General features: G+C 44.5%; 1 protein-coding gene across 1 annotated transcript in view; it reads left to right on the top strand.

Moving 5' to 3' along the window:
* Positions 1-24653, top strand: part of PAPPA (pappalysin 1) — a 228261-nt gene that overhangs the window by 161461 nt on the left and 42147 nt on the right. Inside the window, exons 15-17 of the mRNA XM_007057273.4 lie at positions 7499-7667; positions 19312-19495; positions 23901-24111. Coding sequence (XP_007057335.1) covers positions 7499-7667; positions 19312-19495; positions 23901-24111 — 564 coding nt within the window. The remainder of the gene's footprint in view (positions 1-7498; positions 7668-19311; positions 19496-23900; positions 24112-24653) is intronic.

The following is a 24653-nucleotide window of genomic DNA, read 5'->3' on the forward strand; positions in this document are numbered from 1 at the left end:
ACCTTAATTTATAAGACATTTATGGAGTGTTTATAAAATTGCATTCTTTATTTTTCCACTGATTTTCTTTTTCCAGTGCAGCTGACAGTGGGACTTTTGACATGCTGTCAAAATGACATGGGCGGTTGTGACATGACACCCTCAGAGCCGATATCATGGGCCTGATTCTCCTCTCAGACTAGTTCTACACTTGTACAGCTCCACTGATTTCAGTGACGTTACTCCTTATTTACAGTAGTGCACAAGAGATCGAAGACAGGCCCATATAAGCATTTGCTTCCACCCAGGAGACACTATAGTTCCATGAAGATGTGTGTACGGTGATTGCGAGGGAAAATCAGTGGTTGCCAGACCTGGGTTTGAGATACTGTGGTTATTTCCTTTTCATGGTGCAGGGAGTCAATGTGATCTCTTGCGTGCCCACTGTTCTTGCGTGCTGACATTTTCATGGCAACCTCTGTATGCCTTGTTCACAAGAAGAGCTGGGCATCTCCTTTACTTTGTTATGGATTTGTTACTTTAATGGAAACTGCAGCTTCACAGCTTAGGCAGACACCTTGGTCCAACTGCTAGAATTCCTGGTTTCCCAACAGCATTTCAGCTTTACAGTTCTCCACTGACTCCTTGTTTATAATGAAGATAAGTTTCCCCTTTGTGGGAAGGCCAATGGTATCCTGTTTTATGTGGTTCTCTGGTACAGGTACTGCATGTTTTCTTGTTACATAACTATGTCACCACTGTGTGTATTTTATAGTTTGAAGAAAGTACATTTGCTTTTCCCAGTTCCATTGAACCTTGTTTTATTACTATCAACCTCACTGTAGCAGCCAAGAACCAGCTTATGCAGGGTGGGCTGTGTTTTTTACCCCTTTGACTTATGTCTATGTAACGATACACGTATACATATAAATCTCTGCCTGTATACACAGATACACACTTAACAACTCTTTATGTCATGGACAGGGCTGTAGGCAAAATAAACTAAAATAAAATCAGCATCTCCCAACTGCTTCTCAGCTCCCTGAGTGCAATAATCGGGATCTGAATAACAGACCCACAGTTTGTTTAGACATGGTTTGGAAACCATGCACCCTCAGCTCCTTCCACAGAAGTGCATGACCTGGCATACCTGAGCCAGCATAAACCATTCCTCAACAACATGCAATCCCCTCCCCTCACCCCTGCCCTAAAAAAATTCCTTCCATCTGAGAATTCTCTCTTCGATGGGCCAACACAACCCTCTCAGAAAGGTGGCCTCTCTCTCCTTTCAAGCGTTCGCTCAATTCTCTCCTGCTCTCTCTGTCTCCAAGAAGAAATTACTAAGGAGACAATCATCTGCAAAAGCATAACAAACCTGATCATCTTTTGTAGTCCCTCCTGTGACTTTTTTAAAGAGAAAACAAAAAAGAATCTCCTCCTCCTCTGATCTCAGACTTGTTATTTAATGCTCCTTTTCTTAACTCATTCTGCTATAGTTTCCACCTCTTCTGCTTTCTTTCATTTTACGCAATTGCGGTCAATCTGCTTCTGGTGAAATTACTGAATTTCTCAGAGAGCTGTTAATCATAGAAGTCTTGGCCCGTGACTTGGGTTATAATTCAATGGGGTTTTAACCTTCACCCTGTTTTGGTAATTGGCAAACAGCATCATTTGGCTTTTATTAAGCTAGAATGTGGTGCGCATTTTTTTTCTCTTCAACACATTTTCACAGGGAGAAACTGCAAGGCATTCAGTTGTTAACACACACCTCCCAAACACTGCTTAGCTGCCTTGAGGTCTTAGAGGTGTTTTGAAAGCTTGAGCGTTTTGAGGTCTTCATTTCAGCAGAAGACTCACTGGACATGATATTTCACAGAGCAGGAGAACCAGGTGGAAAAATTTTCACGGAGACCTGGTAGTGGAACCCAGGTGTCCTGACACCTGCCCCACCCTGCTCTAACCACTGTGAACCACTCCCCTTCCAAAGCAGGGAATGGAACCTAGGAGTCTGGCTAACCAGTCAGTCTAGTGGCTCTAATCAGTAGGCTATGCCTCTCCTTCCTTTCAGTTCACTCAGTTTTAGAGCCAAACTTTTTAGAAAGCTCTGAAGTGTTCAGGTAATTATTTCTCACACACATGCATGCACACACACACACACGCACCTTCTTTCTTTCTGCACTTCACTCCTATCAACATATACATGCGCAATTCCCACTGAGGTCCCTCTGGGAACTGGGCTGAGGTCAGTTTCACCCAGGTCATTGAATGAATACCCAACAGCTGGTAACTATTTCTGATCACTATCACGGATAGGATTTGAAGCAGAGAACCTAAAATGAAAGGCTCTGAACCCCATTCCAAATCCCCTGACCCATCCAATCCCCTCTGTCTAATAAATTCTGATATTTGCCTTACACATATTCAGAACTTCTGCTTCAGAACAAAGAAATTGACAAGATGTTAGCAGAAAGCTGGAGAAAAGAAACTAAACAGACAACAAGATTTTCAAATCTTTCTTTGGTTGAACTGTATAACTGCAACCAGCAGTGTAACTGGAAGTAGCCTGATGCATCTGCTTTTCTAAAGCGTTCATCAAAGCCTACTTTGTTTTGCGTAAAGAGAGAGAGTCTGCTCTTTCTCGGTTGACAAGTGCCCTCCAGACAGACCAGAAGAAATGTCCATCTCTGCTTTCTTGTGTCCACCTCAGTGAGACCTGGTGATGATGAGAACATTAGAAACATGGTTAGAGGATGTGTGTGTGTGTGTGTGTTATGTGCATTGTCATAGAATCAGTGTAGACAGAAATGTTTAAGATCTAAGGCCCAAATCTATCCTCAACTACACAGGTAGTTACATCTGTGTAAAATAAGGTCAGAATTGACTCTCTGTTGTATGTCAGGGTGCATTTGTGTGTCTTTGTGCTTGCCTATACAAGTATATTTGGCAGAGAGATCATTAAGGAAATTACTTAAATAATGAGGGTGCACAGTGTTAGGATGAGTTCTTGGAAAAAAGTGTTTGACCTCAGGGTTAGGAAAAGATATTTGGCTGCTGTAAGCTTTACAAAGCAGGAGGTGTTGTTTTGTTTTTTGTAAGGAAGGAAGAGTTCCTCTTAATTGTCATAATTTTGTACAAACACATAACAATATAGATGTTTCCAGGATTGTGTTACTGGGGTCCCCATTCAGATCACTTAACTACATGCTTAAGTCCCATTGATGTCATATACTTCCAGTGGGATTTAAGCACATGTTTGAAGATAAGCTCATGTTTAAGTGCCTTGCTGAATCAGGGCCAATATTAGGAGAGGGGAATTAGAGCTCAAGTTTTGAGCATATCTAGATTAGAGATTGGCGAAATGGTTCAGATAAACTAAATAAGATAAAAGATAAAATAAAAACTAACTCAGAACTTCAGCATAGATATGATCTGAACTCAAATTTTCTGTGAAGCTCAAAATACTTTGGTTAAATATATATTTTAACAAAGTCACGTGTCTCTTCTCCTTCCGGTTTCAATTGGTGCCACACTGTGAGATAGCCTGTCGGTGCAATATTATTTCCAACATGGCTGAAAGCAAAAGGCATTAGAAATCTCATAGAACTCACAATCTCGTATTTCTCAAGATCTCCAGATGCAAAGATGTGGATGAGTTTGGAGGAGTGCATAGTTCCCCTTCCCCACATACTTTTCCAGGTTTTCCTGATTTGTCCAGAAATGTTGAAAGCCAGCATCACAGATTTGAGTGTCAGAGGTTAGAGAGCTTTGGAGACAAGGTACTTGAAAAGGTACAGATAGTAATACAACCGTCCTTATGTTTCCAAACCAGTGGTATCTTCAGAGAGATGAGTCAGGAGGAATCAAGCTATGCAAAATGTTAATAGTGAAGATCAAAACCAAGTGGTCTCTAATTGTGGGTGTCCTAATTTTTAGGTGCACAGCTTTAAATGCATAGGGCCGGATTGTTGGAGTTTAGTGCCCCTGCAGCTGCTTTTGACTCCAGCTGGTGCTGCAGGTGTGGAACACCTCTGAAAATCACACTGAAGCGGTCTCAGGTTGGGCACCCAAACGTAGAGACCACTTTTGAAAATATTGAGTCAAACCCTCTCTCTACCTTGGCTTCCCTGTCTGTAACATACCCTTCTTTGAAATCTGCTTAGCGACCCTCCATTGAACAGTGCAAAGTTTCATTAAGTCATTCGTTGAAAAACTATTGTCCACACTTAAGAAGGTGGATTAAGATAAAAAATTTATTTCATTCTCAGATTTTTTACTCTTTCGTTCCTTAGGAATGTATGGTTTCTTGAACATGTCGTGTTTTCCCATTCCTACATGGTAGTACCTGAGAAAGGAATGGTGCAGCCCACCATTTTGTGCTTATGGGCATGATGGGTTTTGTCTGGATGTTTTTTCTTGTTGATATTTGTTTCTCCTGTTTAATTCTGTACTTGCAGAACTCGGTTCAGGATGGTGACTCCCAAAGTCATTGGGATTTACAGCTGACAGTAGCTGATACCAAACTGGAACTAGTAGCAAGAGAGCCAAAAGTATTTAAATTGGAAACATTTGGTAGTGGTAGTTGTTGTTTTACAAAAAGTGAATGGTTGTATTGTTTTTTATGAAGTCATTCTTATAGAGTTACATGCCGAGAGAGCTGCTTGGATGAGCCTGCTAACCAAAGCATAATCTGGAGCCTCGAGGGATTGCTAAAAATGTTCCCCAGCCATTTGCTAAGACCACAAGGGGACTTGTAAACAGAAAGAGGAACATCACAAGAAGTGTTATTTAATGCTTTTGCCTCTGGCGTTTCAGTTCTGTACGACTATCAGTGGTCATCTGGGGGCCAGATTCTTGTTCTCACATCCACCAATGTAAATCAAGACTAGCTCTGTTGACTTCAGTGGAGTTACTCCAGATTTGTACTGGTGTAAGGACAACAGAATTTGGCCCTAGTTTTTCTCAGGTTTGTTCCTTCCTATGATATCCTTCAAGGCTTGAATTCAGGGTAGCATCAATATGCTGTACATTGGTGCACATCAGATATTTACTGAAAAGGATCTATTATTTTATTTATTTTTATCTGACTTTTGTGCAGGAGGGTTTAATTCTTCCTGCAAGATTTACAAGGTTCACAACATGTATTTTTGAGAACAGATTTCTCCTTATTCGATATGCTGAATTATCAGTAATGTTCACTTTGTTCCTCAACAACACAACTTACTTCTCAGTGAAGCACCAAGGCAGAAGAAAGTCACATACAAAACATCACTGTCCAAAAATGGAGGAAAACAAAATAACAATTAGCCTCAATGCACAGGTGTAGTTGGAATGTGTAATGAGGATTGGACAAACCGTCATGGTTCAATATCCATTCCCTTTTAGTGGCCAGATTCAACAGCCTTATGAATGTTAAGTGGGACCCTCTTCGGTAATTACTTCCATTCATGTCAACAGGACTACTTGCAAAGTAAGATGCTGCTCAATTTTAAGTAAGGGTGGCTGCCTCTAGGACTAGTTGAGGGAGTGCTTCTAAAAGACTCAGTACCAGAGATTTCAGTGGGATGGCTTATGGAGTAGGATACTACTCATTCAGAGTTTGGTCCTAAGTGGGAATTGTGGCAGCGTCTTTCAGATGCTGCGACCTTACTTAGGCTGGGCAGCACCAACCTAGAGGAAAGGGATGGGAATTGGGCCCATGGAGTCCGTCCGAATGCAGAGGATATAAGCAGCCCAACTCATTCCAGCGAAGGGCTTCCAAAAAGCAAGGGATGATTGAATTCCAAGTGTAGGTTACTTCCCAGGCGGGGTTATTTCCTAGTTGGAAGAGAAATTATTTGATACAGCGACAGAATACTGTGTCCAAGTCTGATTTGCAACTCAGGAAGTCCCAAGTTCTAAACCTGGCTCCACCTTTGACTCTCTGTGTGGCTTTGGGCAAGTCATTTCCCCTTTCTGTATCTCCTTTCCCAGCTCTAAAATGGGATTAATTGCACTGACCCAGCTTCCTCACAGGGATATCATGAGGTAGTTACTTAGTGCAGTAGTTCTCAACCAGGTGTCAGGGGCTCCTGGGGGGCCACGAGCAGGTTTCAGGGGCGGCCGCCAAGCAGGGCCAGCATTAGACTCACTGGGGCCCAGGGTAGAAAGCTGAACCCCCACCACATGGGGCTGAAACCCAGGGCCCTGTGCCTCGTCACCTGGGGCTGAAGCTGAAACCTGAGCAATGTAGCTTTAGGGGCATGGGGCCCCAGGCAGTTGCCCTGGTTGCTACCGCCTTTTATATGCAGAAAACCAGTTATTGTAGCACACGTGGGCTGTGGAGTTTTTATAGTATGCGGGGGTGGGGGGAGGGAGAGCTTCAGGTTGAGAACCCTGACTTAGTGTCCATACAACACTTTGACCATGTAAAAATGTCATGTAAATCATTAAAAGCGGCAGAGTCCTGTGGCACCTTATAGACTAGCAGACGTATTGGAGCATAAGCTTTCATGGGTGAATCCCCCCTTCGTCGGATGCATGTCATGTAAATCATTGTTTCTCAACCCGCAGGCAGCTTGCAGCCCAATCATCTCCCAGCTGCAGCCCATGTGACATTCTCAGGGCCATACGGGTAGTATCTCTATTGTGTGGGTGCGGCCCACGTAACACTCAGAGAGCTGCATATGCAGCCCACAGTATTAAATAGGTTGAGAACCACTGGGTAAATGCTCAAGTTCCTGAGCTGGATACGTGTTCAGTAGTTGTTGTGTCTGGGTTATCATAGACTGAAAGACTTTGCTGCACACAATCCTCTATGTGTCGTTTAAAAAAGAAATCACTATTTTGCAAATTGTTTTAAATGTTAATATCACTTCCTGCGAGGAAACAGAGAGGTTCCATCTGTTCAAATGCTTTGTGGACAGGAAGGCAGCATTGGAGTGATCTGAAAAGACAGCATACTACTGAGCTTGTTCAAACTGATAAGAGCTTATCACTAGCTACATACCTGGAGTTGTGTCCTTTGAGTCTCAATCCAGTTCCCCAAAAACAGGTGTCAGCATCACAAAAACACCGGCTTTATTGGTATGGTCTGACCCTTGTAATTTCAGCAGAGACCAAAGATTGGATGGTGCCTGGAGACCGAACAACATCCCTAAACCTTGAAGATGGTTCTTCTCTGGCAAGATTTGGTGGAGCGCTGAAGGGAAGCCTGAGATGCTGCAGTGCACACTGTTCATGTTCTGTGTATCCTGTATAAAAACCAAATGTCATTCTCAAGCACTGACAACCTGGCCCCTTGCACCAGCATTTTGTTCACACCCACAAGATCTATAATGTGCTGCAGGTGTCATTGCCAGCATGCACTCATTCAGCAGGAAGTGTGACAATGGTGCCTACTGTTCCCGGATGATTTTTGCAAAACTAGTTCAGTATGCAAGCTGTGTGACTTGTACGTGCTGCCCTACCAATGAGGCATTTGTCAGTGTAGCCTTGTCCTGAAAAAATGAACTAAAGGGGCCATTTCTTGTTTCCTTACTAGCTGTGTCCACTACTCCTGCGAAGCCACTGACTGTCAAGAGCTGGAGATTGAGAATGCTGTGCTGAACTGCACCAGTGGGGAGCTCTACAACGGTGCCCAGTGCAGTGTGAGTTGCAAGATGGGCTACATTCTGCAAGTACAGCGAGATGATGACCTTGTCAAGAGCCAGGTGTGTTGGGGGTTCTCCAAAAGGAGAGATGGGTAAATATAAGTCTGGATAAAATAGGAACTGACCCACACTTTCATCTACATTTCAAAATCTTTTTCAAACATGCCTCTGCACTTCCTAGTACCTCCCAGGCTCAGCAGCAGAGGAAATACTGGAATACCATAAGAAAGTCCATTATCATGGTACAATTTCTGGTCTGATCCAGGAGTAGGACATACCAGGAGTGTCACAAGAAATCCTGTTTTCACGAGATTTCAAGGTCACTTTTACCAACCCAGAAAGTTGGAATAGGTTCACAGGAAGTTCTTAAATTGTGAGAGCTGATCAGAATAGAAAGTCCAAAGCTTTGGAGGTTCCTTCATCATCACACAGATGATAAAAAGTTGGGTCTTATTGTAGAAAGCCTTTCATGAAAGTATTTCCAACCAGCTTACAAACAAGTTTGTTGCCCCTCATAAAATGCAAGAGAGGTTGAGTATTACTACCTTCCTTTGCAGTTGGAGAAATTGAGGCACGGAAAGGCCAAATGGCTCACACAAGATCACACAGGTAGTCATTGTCAGGACTGAAAATAGAATCCAGGTATCCTCATCCACAGATCTATGCTTGAGCTTGTAGACTACACTCCTTCCCAACAGCCAAACAGCTATAGCAAGATTAGATAAATCTGTAGCTTCTATATGTCGTCTTGTTTGAGAAAGGGTCAATTCTATAGAAACATGTTCTAATGATGGGTGAACCTCAGATGTTTCTGAAATTTAGAATTCCCAAACATTTAGATGGTTATTCTGACCTTATCTGATCTTATTAGGTCTGCAAAGCTGAACTGTGAATCTCACGAGCACGAGCTTTTTGGTGAAATTTCTGGTGTTTTCTCTTTTGTCTTGGCCTGATAATGTCACAGGCCACGCCTCTTTTGCAGCATTTCATTCCATCGGCTTCCAGCCAGAACCTGACAGTGCAGAGATGCACAAACATGAACGACGACAAGGAGAAAAGTGTACCCGGGTTTTTCAGATTTAAAAAAAAAGGGGGGGGAGATTCAGACCGTGATATGCTGCCTCCCCTTAATGATGAGCTAAGCCTCCCATTCCACAAGTGCATTTGTTGGCAGAGAGGGCAAGGGACAGGGGAAACTGTTCATTTGTTTTCCTGTTTAAACAAAACCCAGAAGGGAAGGCAACACCACTTAGCAAATTTTACATTCATTTTGTGCTGGAAATATTTATACTTTGTTCCTGGAAAATCTATGGTGTGTGTTGATAGCATGGCAGAGTGTTCATGTGTGTCACAGGAAGCGTGGAGTGTGTGCAAAGACCTTTTAGAGGAAACCCTGGAGAACCCTCCTTGGAATCCTTTTTTCCCCACTCCCACCCCCAAATACCTGACACTTGCTACAATCTGGTGCATTCCAAAGCCAAACTATTTGCTCTTCAGAAGGATTCTTGTGCGCGCCAGGCATAAGTCATCTCCAGGCAGGGATGATTTTTCAGTGCCCGGAGAGGGGGCTGAACTCCATCAGAGCTGTGAAAATCGCTCTGGCTTTCCCTGCAGTTTGCGGGGAGAGAGTTAAATGCGGGGGAGGGGGAGTTGTCCCATGACTCTCACATGCAGAACCTCCCTGGATTCATGTTAAGTTTGGGGGCAAAGCTTTGGAGTTTTCCGATACGCACACACTGGTTCCCTCTTCTCAGACTTGTGTACGTAAAACCAGTTGGGTCCTGCACGTGAGACCAACAGTGCTTTAGTTAAGGTGTTCCACATAGGCACTGTTTTCTGTGGTAGGGGCAGCAAGCGTGGTGTTGCGGGGGATGTAAAGGAAAACAGCCACGCTCAGCAGCTTGTCTGGATTTGTAAAATACTGGGCTCTTCATAAGATCACTGAGGGGGAGACAGAGTGGAGGGGAATGAGTCAGCCCTTTCAACTCCATTACAAAACAAATACAGGACCCCATGAGCTGGGCCTCTTCCATCTTAATTGGCATCAGCACCAGAACCCTAGCTCCAGCTGAGCATTTTTGCAGACTAGAAAACAAAGTCTCAAACAAGCCTGAATGACTGACCAGGGAAATAGTTGGACTAGATCTTTACATTGAGAACACAGGAATCCACAAACCAAATAAAACAACTAAAATTGTTTCACCAACACCGTATCACTTAAATGGGAAAAGTCCCTAATGGGGAAGATTGAAGCCAATTATTACTGTATGGTTTTGATCAGAGAACCCTGGTTTCAAAGTGTGCTTTTTTTCCGCCCCCAAAGCATTCAGGACTTGATCTGATTCATATGACACAACTTGAGATGTTAATTCCACTAGCCAAGGAGATTCACTGTCTGCCACAATGCTCTTATCCGAACCCTGATCCACCCCGCACTTTGTTCTCAACAATCCTCTCTCAAAGAGCCAAAAAAAAAAAAAACCCACCGTAGGCCAAAGGCTCTCTGTCTTTCTTATATTCTGTGCATTCATTATCGTGTGTATGTGGGCTTTGAGGCCCCAGTTCAGCAGAGTTAAGCATGTGCTTAAGTCCATCCCTCATCAGCAAAGCACTAAGCACATGCTTAAAGTTATGCATGTGCTTAGGAGATATCACCATGCTCCGCACAGGGGTTCTTTATTTCATTGCAGTCAGGTGCTTCAGGCTGGAATTTGGGTTATTTTCACACAAGAAATAAAATCTCTGAGAAATCCTGGAATTTAATTATCATAGTTTAGATTCCTTTCATTTATTTTTGTCCTTCCTCAATTGCTTCCCAACTTCCAGTTTCTCTTCTGATGACAGTAGTTCAGAAGTAAAATAGGATGTATGGATTGTTGACTGTCTATAACCAATGGCCTTTTTTGCCCTGGGTTAGGATGGAATCTCTGTGTTTGCACAGTGTTTTTTTGTGCAGAACTGGAAACATGTTCCTCTCATTCAGCTGAAGGAAACTGGAGAAAGAGAGAAGGAAAGCAGTTTTGCACAAGCTGGTATTCCATAATGTTGGGTAGGGAAGGAAATCAGGGATCTGAAAGAGAGTCATGAAGATCTATAGCCTTCTTGGCAGGAGGGACAGTGAGGACTGCCATGCTGATGAAAATGATTGATGATCATGCCCTGATTTCAGCACCAGAGCTGAATTTCTCATAGACATTTCAGGGTGAGGCTTTTTAAGGGACTGAACAGAGAGAATTCCGGGGCAGATTTAAAAAAAAAAAAAAGATTTAGGAGCACAAGTACCCTTGAAAGTCAATCTCTATCACCCTTTAGGCACTTCTGAAAATCTCCATCTCAGTGGCTAAAGACTGTTCAGCCTTTCGGTCTGTGTTGAGTCCCGGTCCTTACCCATTCCTGGGACATGAAGATAAGAACATAAGAACGGCCCTACTGGGTCAGACCACAGGTCCATCTAGACCAGTATCCTGTCTTCCGACAGCGGCCAGTGCCAGGTGCCCCAGAGGGAATGAACAGAACAGGTAATCATCAAGTGATCCAGTCCCTGTCACTCATTCCCAACTTCTGGCAAACAGAGGCTAGGGACACCATCCCTGCCAATCCTGGCTAATAACCATTGTTGGACCTATCGTTCATGAACTTATCTAGTTCTTTTTTGAACCCTGTTATAGTCTTGACCTTCACAAAATCCTATGGCAAGGAGTTCCACAGGTTGACTGTGCATTGTCTGAAGAAATACTTCCTTTTATTTGTTTTAAACCTGCTGCCTATTAATTTCATTTGGTGACCCCTAGTTCTTGTGATATGAGAAGTAGTAAACAGCACTTCCTTATCTACTTTCTCTATACCAGTCATGATTTTATAGACCTCAATCATATCTCCCCTTAGCCATCTCTTTTCCAAGCTGAAAAGTCCCAGTCTTATTAATCTCTCCTCATATGGAAGCCGTTCCATACCCCTAATCATTTTTGTTGCCCTTTTCTGAACCTTTTCCATTCAATCAGTGCTCTTTGGGGGGGGGGGGGACATCTAAGGGCAAACTCCGTCAGGTGACAGAACCCTGAATACAGTGAAGCCATGTGCAATAAACAGAAGTGAAGTGGTGGCATGGCTATTTACTGTAACTGTCTCTCAACCTCACCTAACTATATTGACGACAAAAGAAGCTCAGTGTGCGGATGGGGGCTAAATCCTCAATGCACCTTTCCCCACATAGGGCCGTTTTAAATTACCCGCTACATCTGTTTCTTCCTCTAGCCATATTTCATTTTGTCCCACCTTTCTTTTTCTCCCATCGTAATCTCTCTTGTTCTTCTTTTCCTCCCTCCTCTCTTCTTCTTTCATTACCTTTCTCTTGCTCCCCTTCCCCCCCATCCCTTTTTTGTCCTGCCTTCCCTAAAAGCCCCCGTCGCTTGGTTATTTGTTGTCATCTCTCCTTCTGGATGCCGCTGCCGCTGCGGCTGTGGTTGCGAGGTATTACTTAAAACCCAGCAGCTCCTTAGTGTTGTGCAAAGGCATCATCAATCATGCCAGGCAAAGAAAGCACAGTTCATGTGGGTTCAATTAGCAGCACAGTAAGTGGGCAGCAGAGGAAGAGTACTTAGAGGAGAGCACACAGCTGTTCATTTTTAAGGAGGGGAAACTTCACACGTGAAACGACTCTTGAAGAAGGAGCAGACAGATCTCGGGTAGCGGGAAGGGGACGTGGATTCTCACAAGCTGTCAGAAGTCCCAAGAAACAACTTTTATGAGACTGGCTGAGTTTTAGTTCCTTTAATCTGCACCAGACACTGGGTGACTGTGTTTCATTTTTTCAATCTCTCCCTACATAAGGCTCATTTTGGAAGGCAGAGGAGTGAGGGCAGCAGTTGCTGGGGATGCCAGTCAAAGCAACACAAAGTGCCCAGAGTGACAGCTAATAAACCCCAGGCAAAAGCCAAGTGCTGCATAGATGCTGCCTTGGGCTGTGTGGCCTTGAGAGGTCTCCCCAGCTAAGCAGGCTTGTGCCTGGTCAGTACTTTAGTGGGAGAGCTGCAAGGAAAAGCATGGGTGCTTCCGGATATGATGCAGCTGATGATTCAGGGGGTGGTGCTGCTCCCTCTGAGGCAGGACTGATTAATGTCCCACTGTGGAATTAAGGAATGCTCTGTTGCTGGATCTGCCATCTTTTGGACGAAGTCCTGGCCACCTGCGGCCCTCCTAGAGCCTTTAGCACATTTTGCAAAAGGAGGGCTATGACTGCTGGTTCCCTGGATACATTTACTATAACTCTGGCAATCTAAATTCCCCCTGCACATTGAAACAAATAAGTTAGCTTTCACTTTCCTTTCCTGAAAGCCATGACTGTGATGTTCTGCCACAAAGGTATGTGTGTTTCAGTATTCATTAAAGTGACGATGGTAGATGATCGGTATGCTTTAAAGAGTACAGTATCAATGACCTTGAAAACCAAGAGCCCCCACCAGACAATGTAGGGAACCAAGTGCTTGAGAAGCCAATGATCTCACACTCTGATATGTTATTTCTTTGCAATGGAACACTGATGATGTGCACTGGCTGAAGGGTTTGAAGTATCCTAGTGATTCTTCTTATCCTGAAGAGGATGATCGTCCAGGTCTGGGTAAGTTCCACTGGAGGGGAGCCTAGGGCCGAATGCAACAAGAGACTGAATTTTCCTGTTACACAGCAGAGAATGATCATGCCATAGCAGGATACAGGACAGAGGCAGCAATAAGTGCAGACTAAGTGCGCTGCTGATACATGATGTCTTCTAAGCTACAGGGCGATAACACAGTCACTTACCATTTCCAGCAGGCTGCAGCTGATTGCACCTATACTATTCAACTAATATACAACACAGCTACTGCTGAAGCCCTTCAGGAATAGTGCAGTGCACGCTTGACTATTTCTTGAGTGGGTGGGCCTGCATAAATGTGTAACACCGGGGCTCATGGTTCTGTATTACTTCCCTGTTTGTGGGAGCAGTTCAAGGTGTTCAGAAAATGCTTTTAACACTCTGACTGGGCTGGGGGCCTGGTTAATGAAAAGATTCTTTAAATACATTAGGAGCCAAGAGAAAGGAAAAGGAAAGTGTAGATCCTCTGCTTAGCGGGGAAGAGAGCTAATAACAGATGACATCAGGAAGGCTGAGGTGGTGAATGCCCATTTGGCTTCACTAAAAACGATAATGGTGACCAAATACTCAGCAGAATTAACATTAACAAGGGGGAAGGAACACCAGCCAAAATAGGGAAAGAACAGGTTAAAGAATGTTTAGATAATACGTAAGGAACTAGCGGAAGCAATCTTGGAACTGTTAGCGATTATCTTTGAGAACTTCTGGAGGATGAGTGAGGTCCCAGAGGGATGGAAAAAGGTAAACATACTGTGATAAAGTTCCTCCTCTACCTTGGTGGGTCCTGCGCTTATTGGCGGATTTTGCTCACCCCAGTGATTCACAGTAGCCTTCAGTTTGACCACTTTCGTGGCTCAAATCTGCCGTTCACTCAGATAACCTCATCACTGGCCAGCATGGGGAAAAAAGAGTAAGAACAATCCCCACAGTTTCTGCTGATCCGCCATGTGGGTCAGGAAACAGCCTAGAGACTTTCCCCTCTGGTGGAACCTCCTGTGTTGGGTCCGGAGTTGGGAGGTTTGGGGGGAACCCGGGCCCGCCCTCTACCTTGGGTTCCAGCCCAGGGCCCTGTGGACTGCAGCTGTGTAGAGTGCCTCCTAGAACAGCTGTGCGACAGCTACAACTCCCTGGGCTACTTCCCCATGGCCTCCTCCCAACACCTTCTTTGTCCTCACCACAGGACCTTCCACCTGATGTCTGTTAACGCTTGTACTCCTCAGTCCTCCAGCAGCATATCCTCTCACTCCCAGCGCCTTACGCACACCTCAGTAACTGGAGTGAGAGCCTTTTTAAACCCAGGTACCCTGATTAGCCTGCCTTAATTGATTCTAGCAGCTTCTTGATTGGCTGCAGGTGTTCTAAGCAGCCTGTCTGCCTTAATTGTTTCCAGAAAGTTCCTGATTGTTCTGGAACCTTCCCTGTTACCTTACCCAGGAAAAAGGGAACTACTTAACTTGGGGCTAATATATCTGCCTTCTATCACTCTCCTGTAGCCATCTGGCCCGACTCTGTTACAATACATAGTATCTGTATTTCAAATGGGAAGAAAGAGGACCTGGGGAATTATAGACCATTCAGCCTACCTTCAATACCTGGAAAGATACTGGAAGAAATTGCTAAACAATCAGTTTGTAAGCACCTAGAGAGTAATAGGGTTATAAGGAATAGCCAGCATAAATTTGAAGAACAAATCATGGCAAACCAACCTAATTCTCTTCTTTGATAGGTTTCCTGGCCTAGTAGATGTGGGGAACCAGTAGATATACCTTGATTATAGGAAGGCTTTTGACACAGTCCCACATGACATTTTCATAAGCGAACTAGGGAAATGTGGTGTAGTTGAAATTACTCTGAGGCGGGTGCACGACTGGTTGAAATACCCTACTCCAAGAATAGTTATAAATGGTTCCCTGTCAAATTGGGAGGATGTATCTAGGGGAGTCCCGAAGGAGTCAGTCCTTGGTCCAGTACTATTCAATATTTTTACTAAGGACTTGGATAATGGAGTGGAGAGCATGCTTCTAAAATTCGTGGATGACACCATGCTGGGAGGGGTTGCAAGCACTTGGAGGACAGGATTGGAATTCAGAACAATCTTAACAAATTGGAGAATTGGTCAGAAATCAACAAGATGAAATTGAATAAAGACAATCACAAAGTACTACACTTATGAAAATCAAATGCACAACTGCAAAATGGGGGATAAATGGGAAGGTGGTCGTATGACTGAAAAGGATCTGGGGGTTATAGTGTATCACAAATTGAATATGACTCAACAATGTGATGCAGTTGCGAAAGAAAGGCTAATATTCTGGGGGATTGTCATGGGTTACACTACTCATCACTGGGGTGCCTCCTTGCACCTGTGTCTGGGGGTTAGCTCTGCCCAATCTGATGCCCCCTTCTGTGTCTTGCTCATGCTACAGCTCTTTTCATGTTCCAGGAGTTGCAGGGCTTCCTCTTTGTGAGTCAGGATACTCCCTCTTCATGGCTGGGCCCTCCAGCCAGGTCACTATGTGTTTTCCACCTTCCAGAGTGTCACAGTCTCACTGGACCGGCTGATCAGGTATTCTACCCAGCAGTCCTCCAATCCAAGGCAATGCAACTTCCCCAGTGGCTGGTAGGAGAACCCGGGCCTACCCACTACTCCAGGTTCCAGCTTAGGAATCCTTGAATCAGCGGCCAATGTCTGCACTGTCCCAAATCTTGCTGCTGTTTTCCTCAGCTTCTTCCTACTCCACCCCATCAGTTTTGTGCTCTACCAACCTTCTGGGTAAACCCATCCTGCAGGGCCAGGATCCCAGGGCTTCTGCTCTCCCCCTGGGTCTCCTCCTTTCCCTCTCTAAGCCCAGAGAGTGACTGCAGTCTTCCACATTACAGCCCCCTGTCTGTTGCCTACTTCCTGGCTTTATACTAGTCCCACCTGCTCCCTGCTCAGCTGGACTCCATCCTTACCAAACCTAACGCTCGCTCAGATGTGACTTGTCGGGTTATTTAACGCCCTGTGAGCCACAATAATCCTTTTCAGGAGCGTCATATGCAAGCTACACTATGTAATTGTCCTGCTGACCTGGGGATTAGTGAGGCCTCAGCTGGAGTCCTGTGTCCAGGTCTGGGTGCCACACTTTAGGAAAGATGAGGATAAACTGGAGCGAGTCCAGAGGAGAGCAACAAAAATGATGAAAGGCTCAGAACATGAGTTCTTTGAGGAAAGGGGGAAAAAATGGGAATGTTTAGTCTTAAGAAGACCGAGCGGGGACCTGATAGTCTTCCAATATGTTAAGGGCTGTTGTAAAGTGGACAGTGATCAGTTGTTTTCTGTGTCCACTGAAACTAGGACAAGAAGTAATGGGGTTAATCTGCAGCAAGGGAGATTTAGAGTAGATATTAGGAAAAACTTTCTAGCTATAAGGGGAGTTAAGCTGTGGACCAGGCTTCCCAGGGAGGTTGTGGAATCCCCCTCATTGGAGGTTTTTAAGAACAGGTTGGAAAAACACCTGTCAGGGATAGTCTAGGCTTTCTTGGTCCTGCCACAGCACAGGGGCCAAGACTTGATGACCTCTCAAGGTCCTTTCCAGCCCTACGTGTCTATGATTCTATTGGAGAGGCTGTCTCTTCCTCTATATCCTCTCCCAGAAGCAAAGGTCAACTGGGAAGTTCTTGAAGTTGGTTACTACATTAGAACACTCCATACCCAGCAGCTGGGTTTCCTGAGCTGAACTCCCACGCCTTTGGGATTCGCTTCCCTGTGCCTTCTGTCAGAGCCTGAGTCCAGTGTCCTTCAGGGCACAGTGCAAGAGGCATGTATTTGGTTTAGCATTTGATTAACAGCTTTTATTTTGTGTTTTAATCTCTGAAATTGACGTGCCGAGCATCCATGGCCATAGGTTCTGTGGAAATTAGCAGATAATAATAATGTTTCTTATGGGAAACAGTGGCTTCCGCTCACCATGGAGCCACACAGCCTGGAGTGCAAAACCACATGCTGCACTGTGGTAGCAGGGAAGACTGCATGTCTCCCTGGTCTATAGAGGTAAAAGGCCTGATTTTCAGAAGCACTGAACACCCACTCCGACTGAAATATGGAATGGGAGCTGGCATCACTCAGCCTCTGAATCAGGCCCTGAACTCCTTCATTAACCCACGTGTTGTCATTGAAAATAATGGAAATCTCAGTGGTTGAGAAATGCCCAATTTCTACTTCTGCTCCAAGGAGTGGACCAGAAGCAGGCAAGGGTGGGGTGGGCAGGGATGTTACATACTTGAACATTCGTCTCTTCACTTTTCTTCTGTGGAGTCTCACACTGTAAAACACCTTTCCTGAAGTACAGACATCTCCAAGTAACTTTCTATCTGCAGTCTATAAACAATTTAAAAATGGTGCAGACAATTTGGAAAGCAATGAGGATAAAGTCCCTGGGAAACACATCCTCTGAAAGTGATGTCCATAATGTCGGTTTGCCTTAGGCTCTCCATGGATCCTGGTATGTTACGCTGTGGATCAATAGGAATTTGTTTTGTTTTGGTTTTGTCAACAATGCTTCCTATTTAAAGAAACTTGGTGACCTGGAAAAGGGGTTTTGTGCCCACTTGGGAAGTCTCCAGTCTGTGGGACTGCTTTTTCCATTCTGAATACAACCATATATCAAAGGGAGACAGGTTCAAACTTCTGTTGAAACCATTAGGGTGTTTTGGCAAAAGGGAATTCCAGGTCCCTTTGATGTGTGCTAGAAAAATTTCCCTTGCTTTTATAAACCCAGATCAATGCCTGGCATTGCAAATCTCCTGTGACTGTGCCAGCCCTGAATAAAATATCCCCTGGAGGGACAGGACTGCTACAGTTCAGGCAGATTTGTGCAGGTATCTTTTCTTTCCTGCTCTAGCTACCTCTTGCTTTTCGGTCTCTTACATCTCTCTTATTTCTCCTCTCTATCCCACTCTATATTCTCCTGCAAGGAGTCATACTCTTGGGCTGGCCTTCCCTGGTTTCTAACCACAATGCTTTAAAAGAAAATTTAAAATATTGGCTGTGTTATTTGTTCTGTTGTCTACACCCCTACCTGCCTGTACTTTGTAGTAAATTCATGGTCTTAGCAGTGGAAGGGTGGTTCCCTCACTTTCTGTGTCCTCTGCTATCTAGTGATTCCGGATATCTGCTGCATCTCTGGGGGACATTCCTCCAAACCACTCCAGGATGGTCTTGTGGCCCAGGCACTAGGTGTGACTCAGGAGATCTGAGTTGAATTTCCAGCTCTGCCACAGAATCTCTGTACAACCTTTGCCACGTGTGACCTTTCTGTTCCTCTGTTCCCCCATCTGAAAAATGGGGATAATAATATTGCCTTGTCTGTTGAGATTACTAGGGGCATGTCCAGTGCCTACCACAGTAGGGCCCTGATTCCATTGGGCACTGCCATAGTACAAGTAAATAATAATAGCCACACTTAATGGATGACAGTGTTATCAGAGTAAAGGTGAGCATCTCCAGGAAATGGATCACAAAGCGCAGTCCCTTGGGTGCCAGAGCACCTTACAGCTTGATGTTCAGCCCTGTCTGGGGTCAGGCACAGCAGCTGTTTCACAGCACATACAGCCGCACCTAAGGAGCGGAAGTGAAGAAGAGATTCACATACGGTGAAAACTGGAGAGTGAGTTGAAGTTGGCAAACAGGAATACCTCCAATTCACATTCAGCCAGGATGCCACGGTTAACATCTTAGTAGCAGAAAAATCACCAACGGTTCTGTAACAACCACAGGTTATCAGGACTTCCCTTCTAAGTCCCGTCACCAGCAACACAGCACTTTGGGGGCACTGGTTTGGTGCTAACTCAGGGGGGGAAATATCCCCTACTGACTCACTGACACCATTTCCTTAACATCTGGATGTTCTTTGAAAGCTTCTGCTGATGATCAGGCTCAATGATTGGCCTGTGAGACCTGATAGGATAGCAAACATGAGCAGCAGTTAGGCTGTGGGTGGCTCTTAGTGGGTACTGGGAGCTATTTGGTTATTCTTAGGTTTGATCTTTCCCCTGCTGGCTGTCATGTCTTTGGCCATGTGTCTCTTTCAGCTGGAGTCCAGCATCACAATGACTTGCACGGACGGGAAATGGAACAAACAGGTGGCCTGTGAACCGGTGGATTGTGGCATCCCAGACCAGTACCATGTCTACCCAGCCACTTTCAACTGCAGCGAGGGTACGACTTTCGGAAAGACATGCTCCTTCAGATGCCGACCTCCGGCACTGCTGAAAGGTATGGAGGGCATTTTGCTGCAAGTTAAGGTTAGGTCTGTAAAAGACACAGACAAGTCATTATTATTATTATTTATTATTCCATGGGGTTGAAGCATGAAAAAGAATGAGGGCAGAAAGTTACCGGCCAGGTTTTATTTATTCTGGAAGTTAATTTCCCCTTCTCTTTCTGTATGTTGTGAGGGTTTATTTAATACCTTGTCCCTTGATGACTGTGGGCTGGGAACAACAATGAATGCAAAAATTACCGCCATAAAATCAAAACTTTAAAAAGTAATATGAATAACTAGAATCAGAACCGTGATTCCTCCAAGCTGGCTCCCCTCACTGGGAGGGAGCAGAGGATGTTTAATGCCATCAGTGAAATGTAAAGCTTGTATCTCTTCCTGGGGTGTGCAGGGGAAGGTGTTTATAGACATAGGGTGGGATTTTCAAAATGCCTAAGTCCCATTTTTAAAAATGACATGGAAACTCAGGAGTCCAAGTCTCAGTGAAATTCAGCGGGACTCAAGCTCCTAAATTCCTGTGTCACTTTTGAAAATGGGACATAGGCTCCTATGTCGCTCAGGCGCTTTTGAAAATTTTGCACCAGCACCAGCTATGACTTATGTAGCTGGGAGCACTTTGTTGGTTCATTCTGAGCTACGTGATGAGAGTCCAAACCAAGGGCCAGTTTCTGACACCTTTACTCATGTTGAATAGCACCTTATTCCACAAGTGGTCCCGTCAACTCCTACTAGATTAGCAAAGTGGTACTCAGTGTGAGTAAATATCAAAATCCAGCCTGACAAAAGGAAACCTCTGGGCATTGATTATTATTACTGACATCTAAAGAAATCCTCCAAAGTTTTCATCAGGCTCACACATGCCACCCAGACAGAAGCTGTAGGGAGGGCTTTGTCTGGAATGAGAAAGGTGAGGGGATTCCTCAGAGCAGATGGCAAGACTGTTGGAAGTAAACAATGAAAGGAACAAACACACCCCAAAAAGACCTCTAAGTTACCCAAAATGTTCTTCAGGGGCTGAATCCTGAAGAGGTGCTGAGCACTTGTAACTCCTTCCAACTTTGGTAGGAACTGCTGATGTTCAGAAGCTTTCAAGATTTGACCCTGTGTCAATAATAGAATATTTGAGAATCTCAGGATTCGTCTCTCTTGTTCACTGAGGTACATTTGGTCTGCCTTTGCGTCCGCACCCCTGTGAGGGGGGTACTGCTAGATGGATCACTAGAGCAGATGTCCCAGATGTGATCTCAGCTCCATCTTTTACTTTTTCCTTCCTGCCCCCATCAAGCACAGCATGTGACCTTGATCGTTCATAATTAGGGGTGGACCCAATTCAGACTTTAAGGAACTTCATTGGATGAAACCCAATCAAAACACTGCATCTGAACTTTGGAGAGTTCAGAGCTTATGATTTTGGCCCAGCTCATCTCACAGTCTAAGATGATGTACTGGACATAATGGTCCCTGGGGCTTTTGAACATCCCAGAGTTAACTGGATGTACTGATTGAAGCACAGCTGAGGATCTGGCCCCTGAAATGTTGTCCAAATGGAGCATGTTTCCTTGCTCTGTCTTCTTCCTTCCCATGTCTTCTCTGTTTCCTATTCCAGTCTCCCCTTTATGCTCCTTCCCTTTGTTTTTGAAGGCAGCAGAAGACTTCAGCCTCCCACCTCCCATTGGCGCACACTCAATTCCCTAAGGGATCTTTTCCTGATCCTCTTATCTCCTGCTGCCATCCTCTTTCCCAGCCCTCTGCACATCCCAGCCTGTCCCCTTCTCTTCTGCCTTCCCTGCCTGAGTCCATTAAATGATACTCCCCAAAGTAACACATGCTGCTCCTTTCTTTCCTCCTGCTACTGCCTTCCTTTCTCTGATGAGTGCCTATCCCAATTTCATGCGGCTTCTAGAGTGCTCGTCCCTGCAATCTCTACCCTTCTCACCACTGCCTGATCTGATCTTGTCCGTACACCAAGAAGGCTTCTAACTTGAAAGAACTTTGAAGGCAGGTTGGCTTGTCACCCACCAACACTTAATTAATCCCTAACGTGACTGTAATTTAGGTACACTAGAGATGCAAGGCTCTTTTGTATGTATGATGTCAGCTCATCTGCTAGTGCTGATTCTGGATTCCAGATGAGGTGCATGAAATGCCCTTAATTTTGTGGAAGGGCGGACTGAATTCTCCATTCATGACAAAATTGTTGAATCCCTGCTTTAAGTGCAAAACTCAGCTCAACCTTAACTATGTAGCCACAGCCAACGCTTCCATAGTAAAAGATAAAACTGCTCAAAAGGCATGAGTTTCCCCTGTTGTTATAAGTTGTCCTATTTTTATCAAAATGTCTTTTTTATTATTATTTTGCACTAACGTGGGATCTTCTCCAAGAGGAAGGTGGCATCTAATTGGAAATAATTGGGGAAAAAATAGTGGAATAAGTTTTAACTGTGACAGTCAAATTCAAGGGGTGCAAATTTGTCCACCACAAAGGGTGAAAATGGTCACACTGAACACTGCAGAATAAAATAAGTCACAAGTGACCGGATCCTCAATTGGTGAACACAGTGGTGCTAGGCTGATGGACACCAGTTGAAGATCTGGCCCTTAGTTTTGCACAGCTAGTATCATTGTACTTTTGGAGTGTAGCTTTCAAAACAATACGGCAAAACAGTGGTACCCAAACTTTTCCTGTTGTGCCCCTCCCTTATCAGTAATGGAATCTGTCCGCACCCCCTCCCCCCCCATTCCAGAGGAGCTTGGGCTGAAGATGGGGGATGGGGGAGGAGCTGGGGCTAGAGGCATAGCTGGGCTGGGGACAGAACAAGGAGTGGAGTGGAGCCGGAGCTGGGCTTGTGTGGTGCTCTCTCCCCACCCTCTGTGCGGGTTGGCCTGCCCCCCACGATACTCCCCGAAACCTTCCTCTGTGCCCTCTTAGGGGGGGCATGCCCCACAGTTTGGGGACCACTGCAATAAAAAAATCATTTGTTGCACAGTCACAGATGGTGACTAATAGGCATTGCCACTGAGCTTCTGGAGGATGGACGTTGAATGACTCAGACCTAATTCAATCACTGATGTCATGAAAGCCGCTGTTTGTAATGTCACGGTTCATTGCTTTGCAGTAGCAAGCAGGGTCTCACCAGTGCAGGACTGCAGAATTGCTGCATGAGTCAGACAAGAGAAGCAGGCTGGTGCTGTAGGAAAGAGCTTTGGTTTTCACAAAAATACCTCAGCAATCAGCCACAATTACGAAGGGAAGAAAAAAAAGCCACCAATGGTTTAATGAAGGAGGAGGGCTTCTCCGCATGCCTTGCTGTGCTCTGGGAATTCCTCCATTTTTCCTCTCTTTGAATACCAGCTTTGACATCTCATGTCACAGCTCTCATCCTTCCAGATGAGAAAGACCATATGGGACTCAGTTTGGGACTTGTCAACGTGAGTGAAGCTCCCCACACTGTTTCTGAAGCACTGGGTTGGGGGGTTGATTGACTATTAGGTCTTTGAATGGTTATTGGCTCACAGCTGTGAGATTTTTTTTTTTTTGGACAAAGCTTGTTCCTTTGTTACGTACAACATGAAATGACAAAGAAATACAAAACATACTGAGCCTGATTCATCCTGGTGTAACTCCAGTGAAATCAGCGAAGCTACACCGGGGATGAATGTGTCCTACCATATCTTTTACCTTTCAGATATTGGCCAAGCAAGCTTCCAAAGGAAAACAACACTTTAGTTGTTGTTATTATCATTATTATTATTATTATTATTATTATTATTATTAATGACAATAATTAATAATAAATAATGCTAATCATGTTCAGGTACTAGTGCCAAAGGACCAACCCAATGTCTTAGGCACTGTAATGCAATACAGATGGTCCCTAGTCCCCCAAATCTCCAATCTAAATAGACAGGACAGACACAAGGTAGGGAGAAGGGGTATCACACCCAAGCAGAGTGAAAGGATGGCAGCAACATCATGTTAGTTCCATGGGGTATGTGTGTATGTTTTGGGGTAGCTCATGAATGATTTTGCAAACAAGCAAGCAGACTTTCCATGCATGGATATTTTCAAACAGAAAAGACCTTTTTGGTTTTTTTAGATTAAGAGAAACCACAAAACAGGAAAGAACAAAGTAAAGTATCCATGCAAGAGCAGACAGTCAGTATGTTTCTTGTGTCACAGCCTTTCCTGAAAAGAGCACAGAAGGGCTACCTTGTCTTTGTGGACAGCAGAGTTCTTAGTTATTTAAAGGTAGAAGACACAGAAGATAAATGAAGAAAATATACATAGCTCACTTTGACTTGCAAACCAAGGAATCTTTTGATCTGTCGTATGAGTTACGATACCCTAACAAAATAGGCATGCCTGATTTTGTTAACCCTTTCCACTGTCCTTTCCAGGAAACAACAGCAACTTGACATGTATGGAAGACGGGCTGTGGTCCTTCCCCGAGGCCCTTTGTGAGCTGATGTGTCGAGCTCCATCTCTAGTTCCTAATGCAGATCTTCAGACTGCCCGTTGCCGTGAAGATAAGCACAAAGTGGGCTCCTTTTGCAAGTACAAATGCAAACCGGGTTACCATGTTCCTGGCTCCTCCAGGAAAGCAAAGAAGTAAGTAAAACAGTAACACCAACCAGACAACGTATTCCAGAGAGATGTGGGTTAAAAAAAAATTCTGGAGAGGAAGATCTCTAGGTACTAGTGGATTGTGTGAGTAGCAGGGACTATTGTGGGGCAACTCACATATGCCAGCAGTTGTGGATAACGCAATGTTATCAAAGATCCCAGAAAAGAGAAGAGTTATAGAGGATATCCCAGGTGTATGGAATGAGAGGGATGAGAGCCCATAGACAAAGTTAGTTGTATACAGTAAAAACAGTGTTGGAACCATTTGCTCAGATTCCAAACAGCTGTTTGGTTCAACCATATTGATGCCATTTTTATTCATTATTCCCGAACGTACTTTTGTTCATCCAAATGTTTGGGGAATGGTCATTCTTCATACAAATACCCATATTCACATCCAAACAAAAATATTTTTATGCACCAGAAGGAGTATTCATTATTTGGTGTTCATGATTCATTCTTCACCAGTTTAAAAAGCTTCAGTCATCCAATCAGATAGCAAAAACAAGGCTGTATGACTTAGGTGA

The sequence above is a fragment of the Chelonia mydas genome, chromosome 16 (genome assembly GCF_015237465.2).
Source record: "Chelonia mydas isolate rCheMyd1 chromosome 16, rCheMyd1.pri.v2, whole genome shotgun sequence".
Classification (NCBI taxonomy): Eukaryota; Metazoa; Chordata; order Testudines; family Cheloniidae; genus Chelonia; species Chelonia mydas.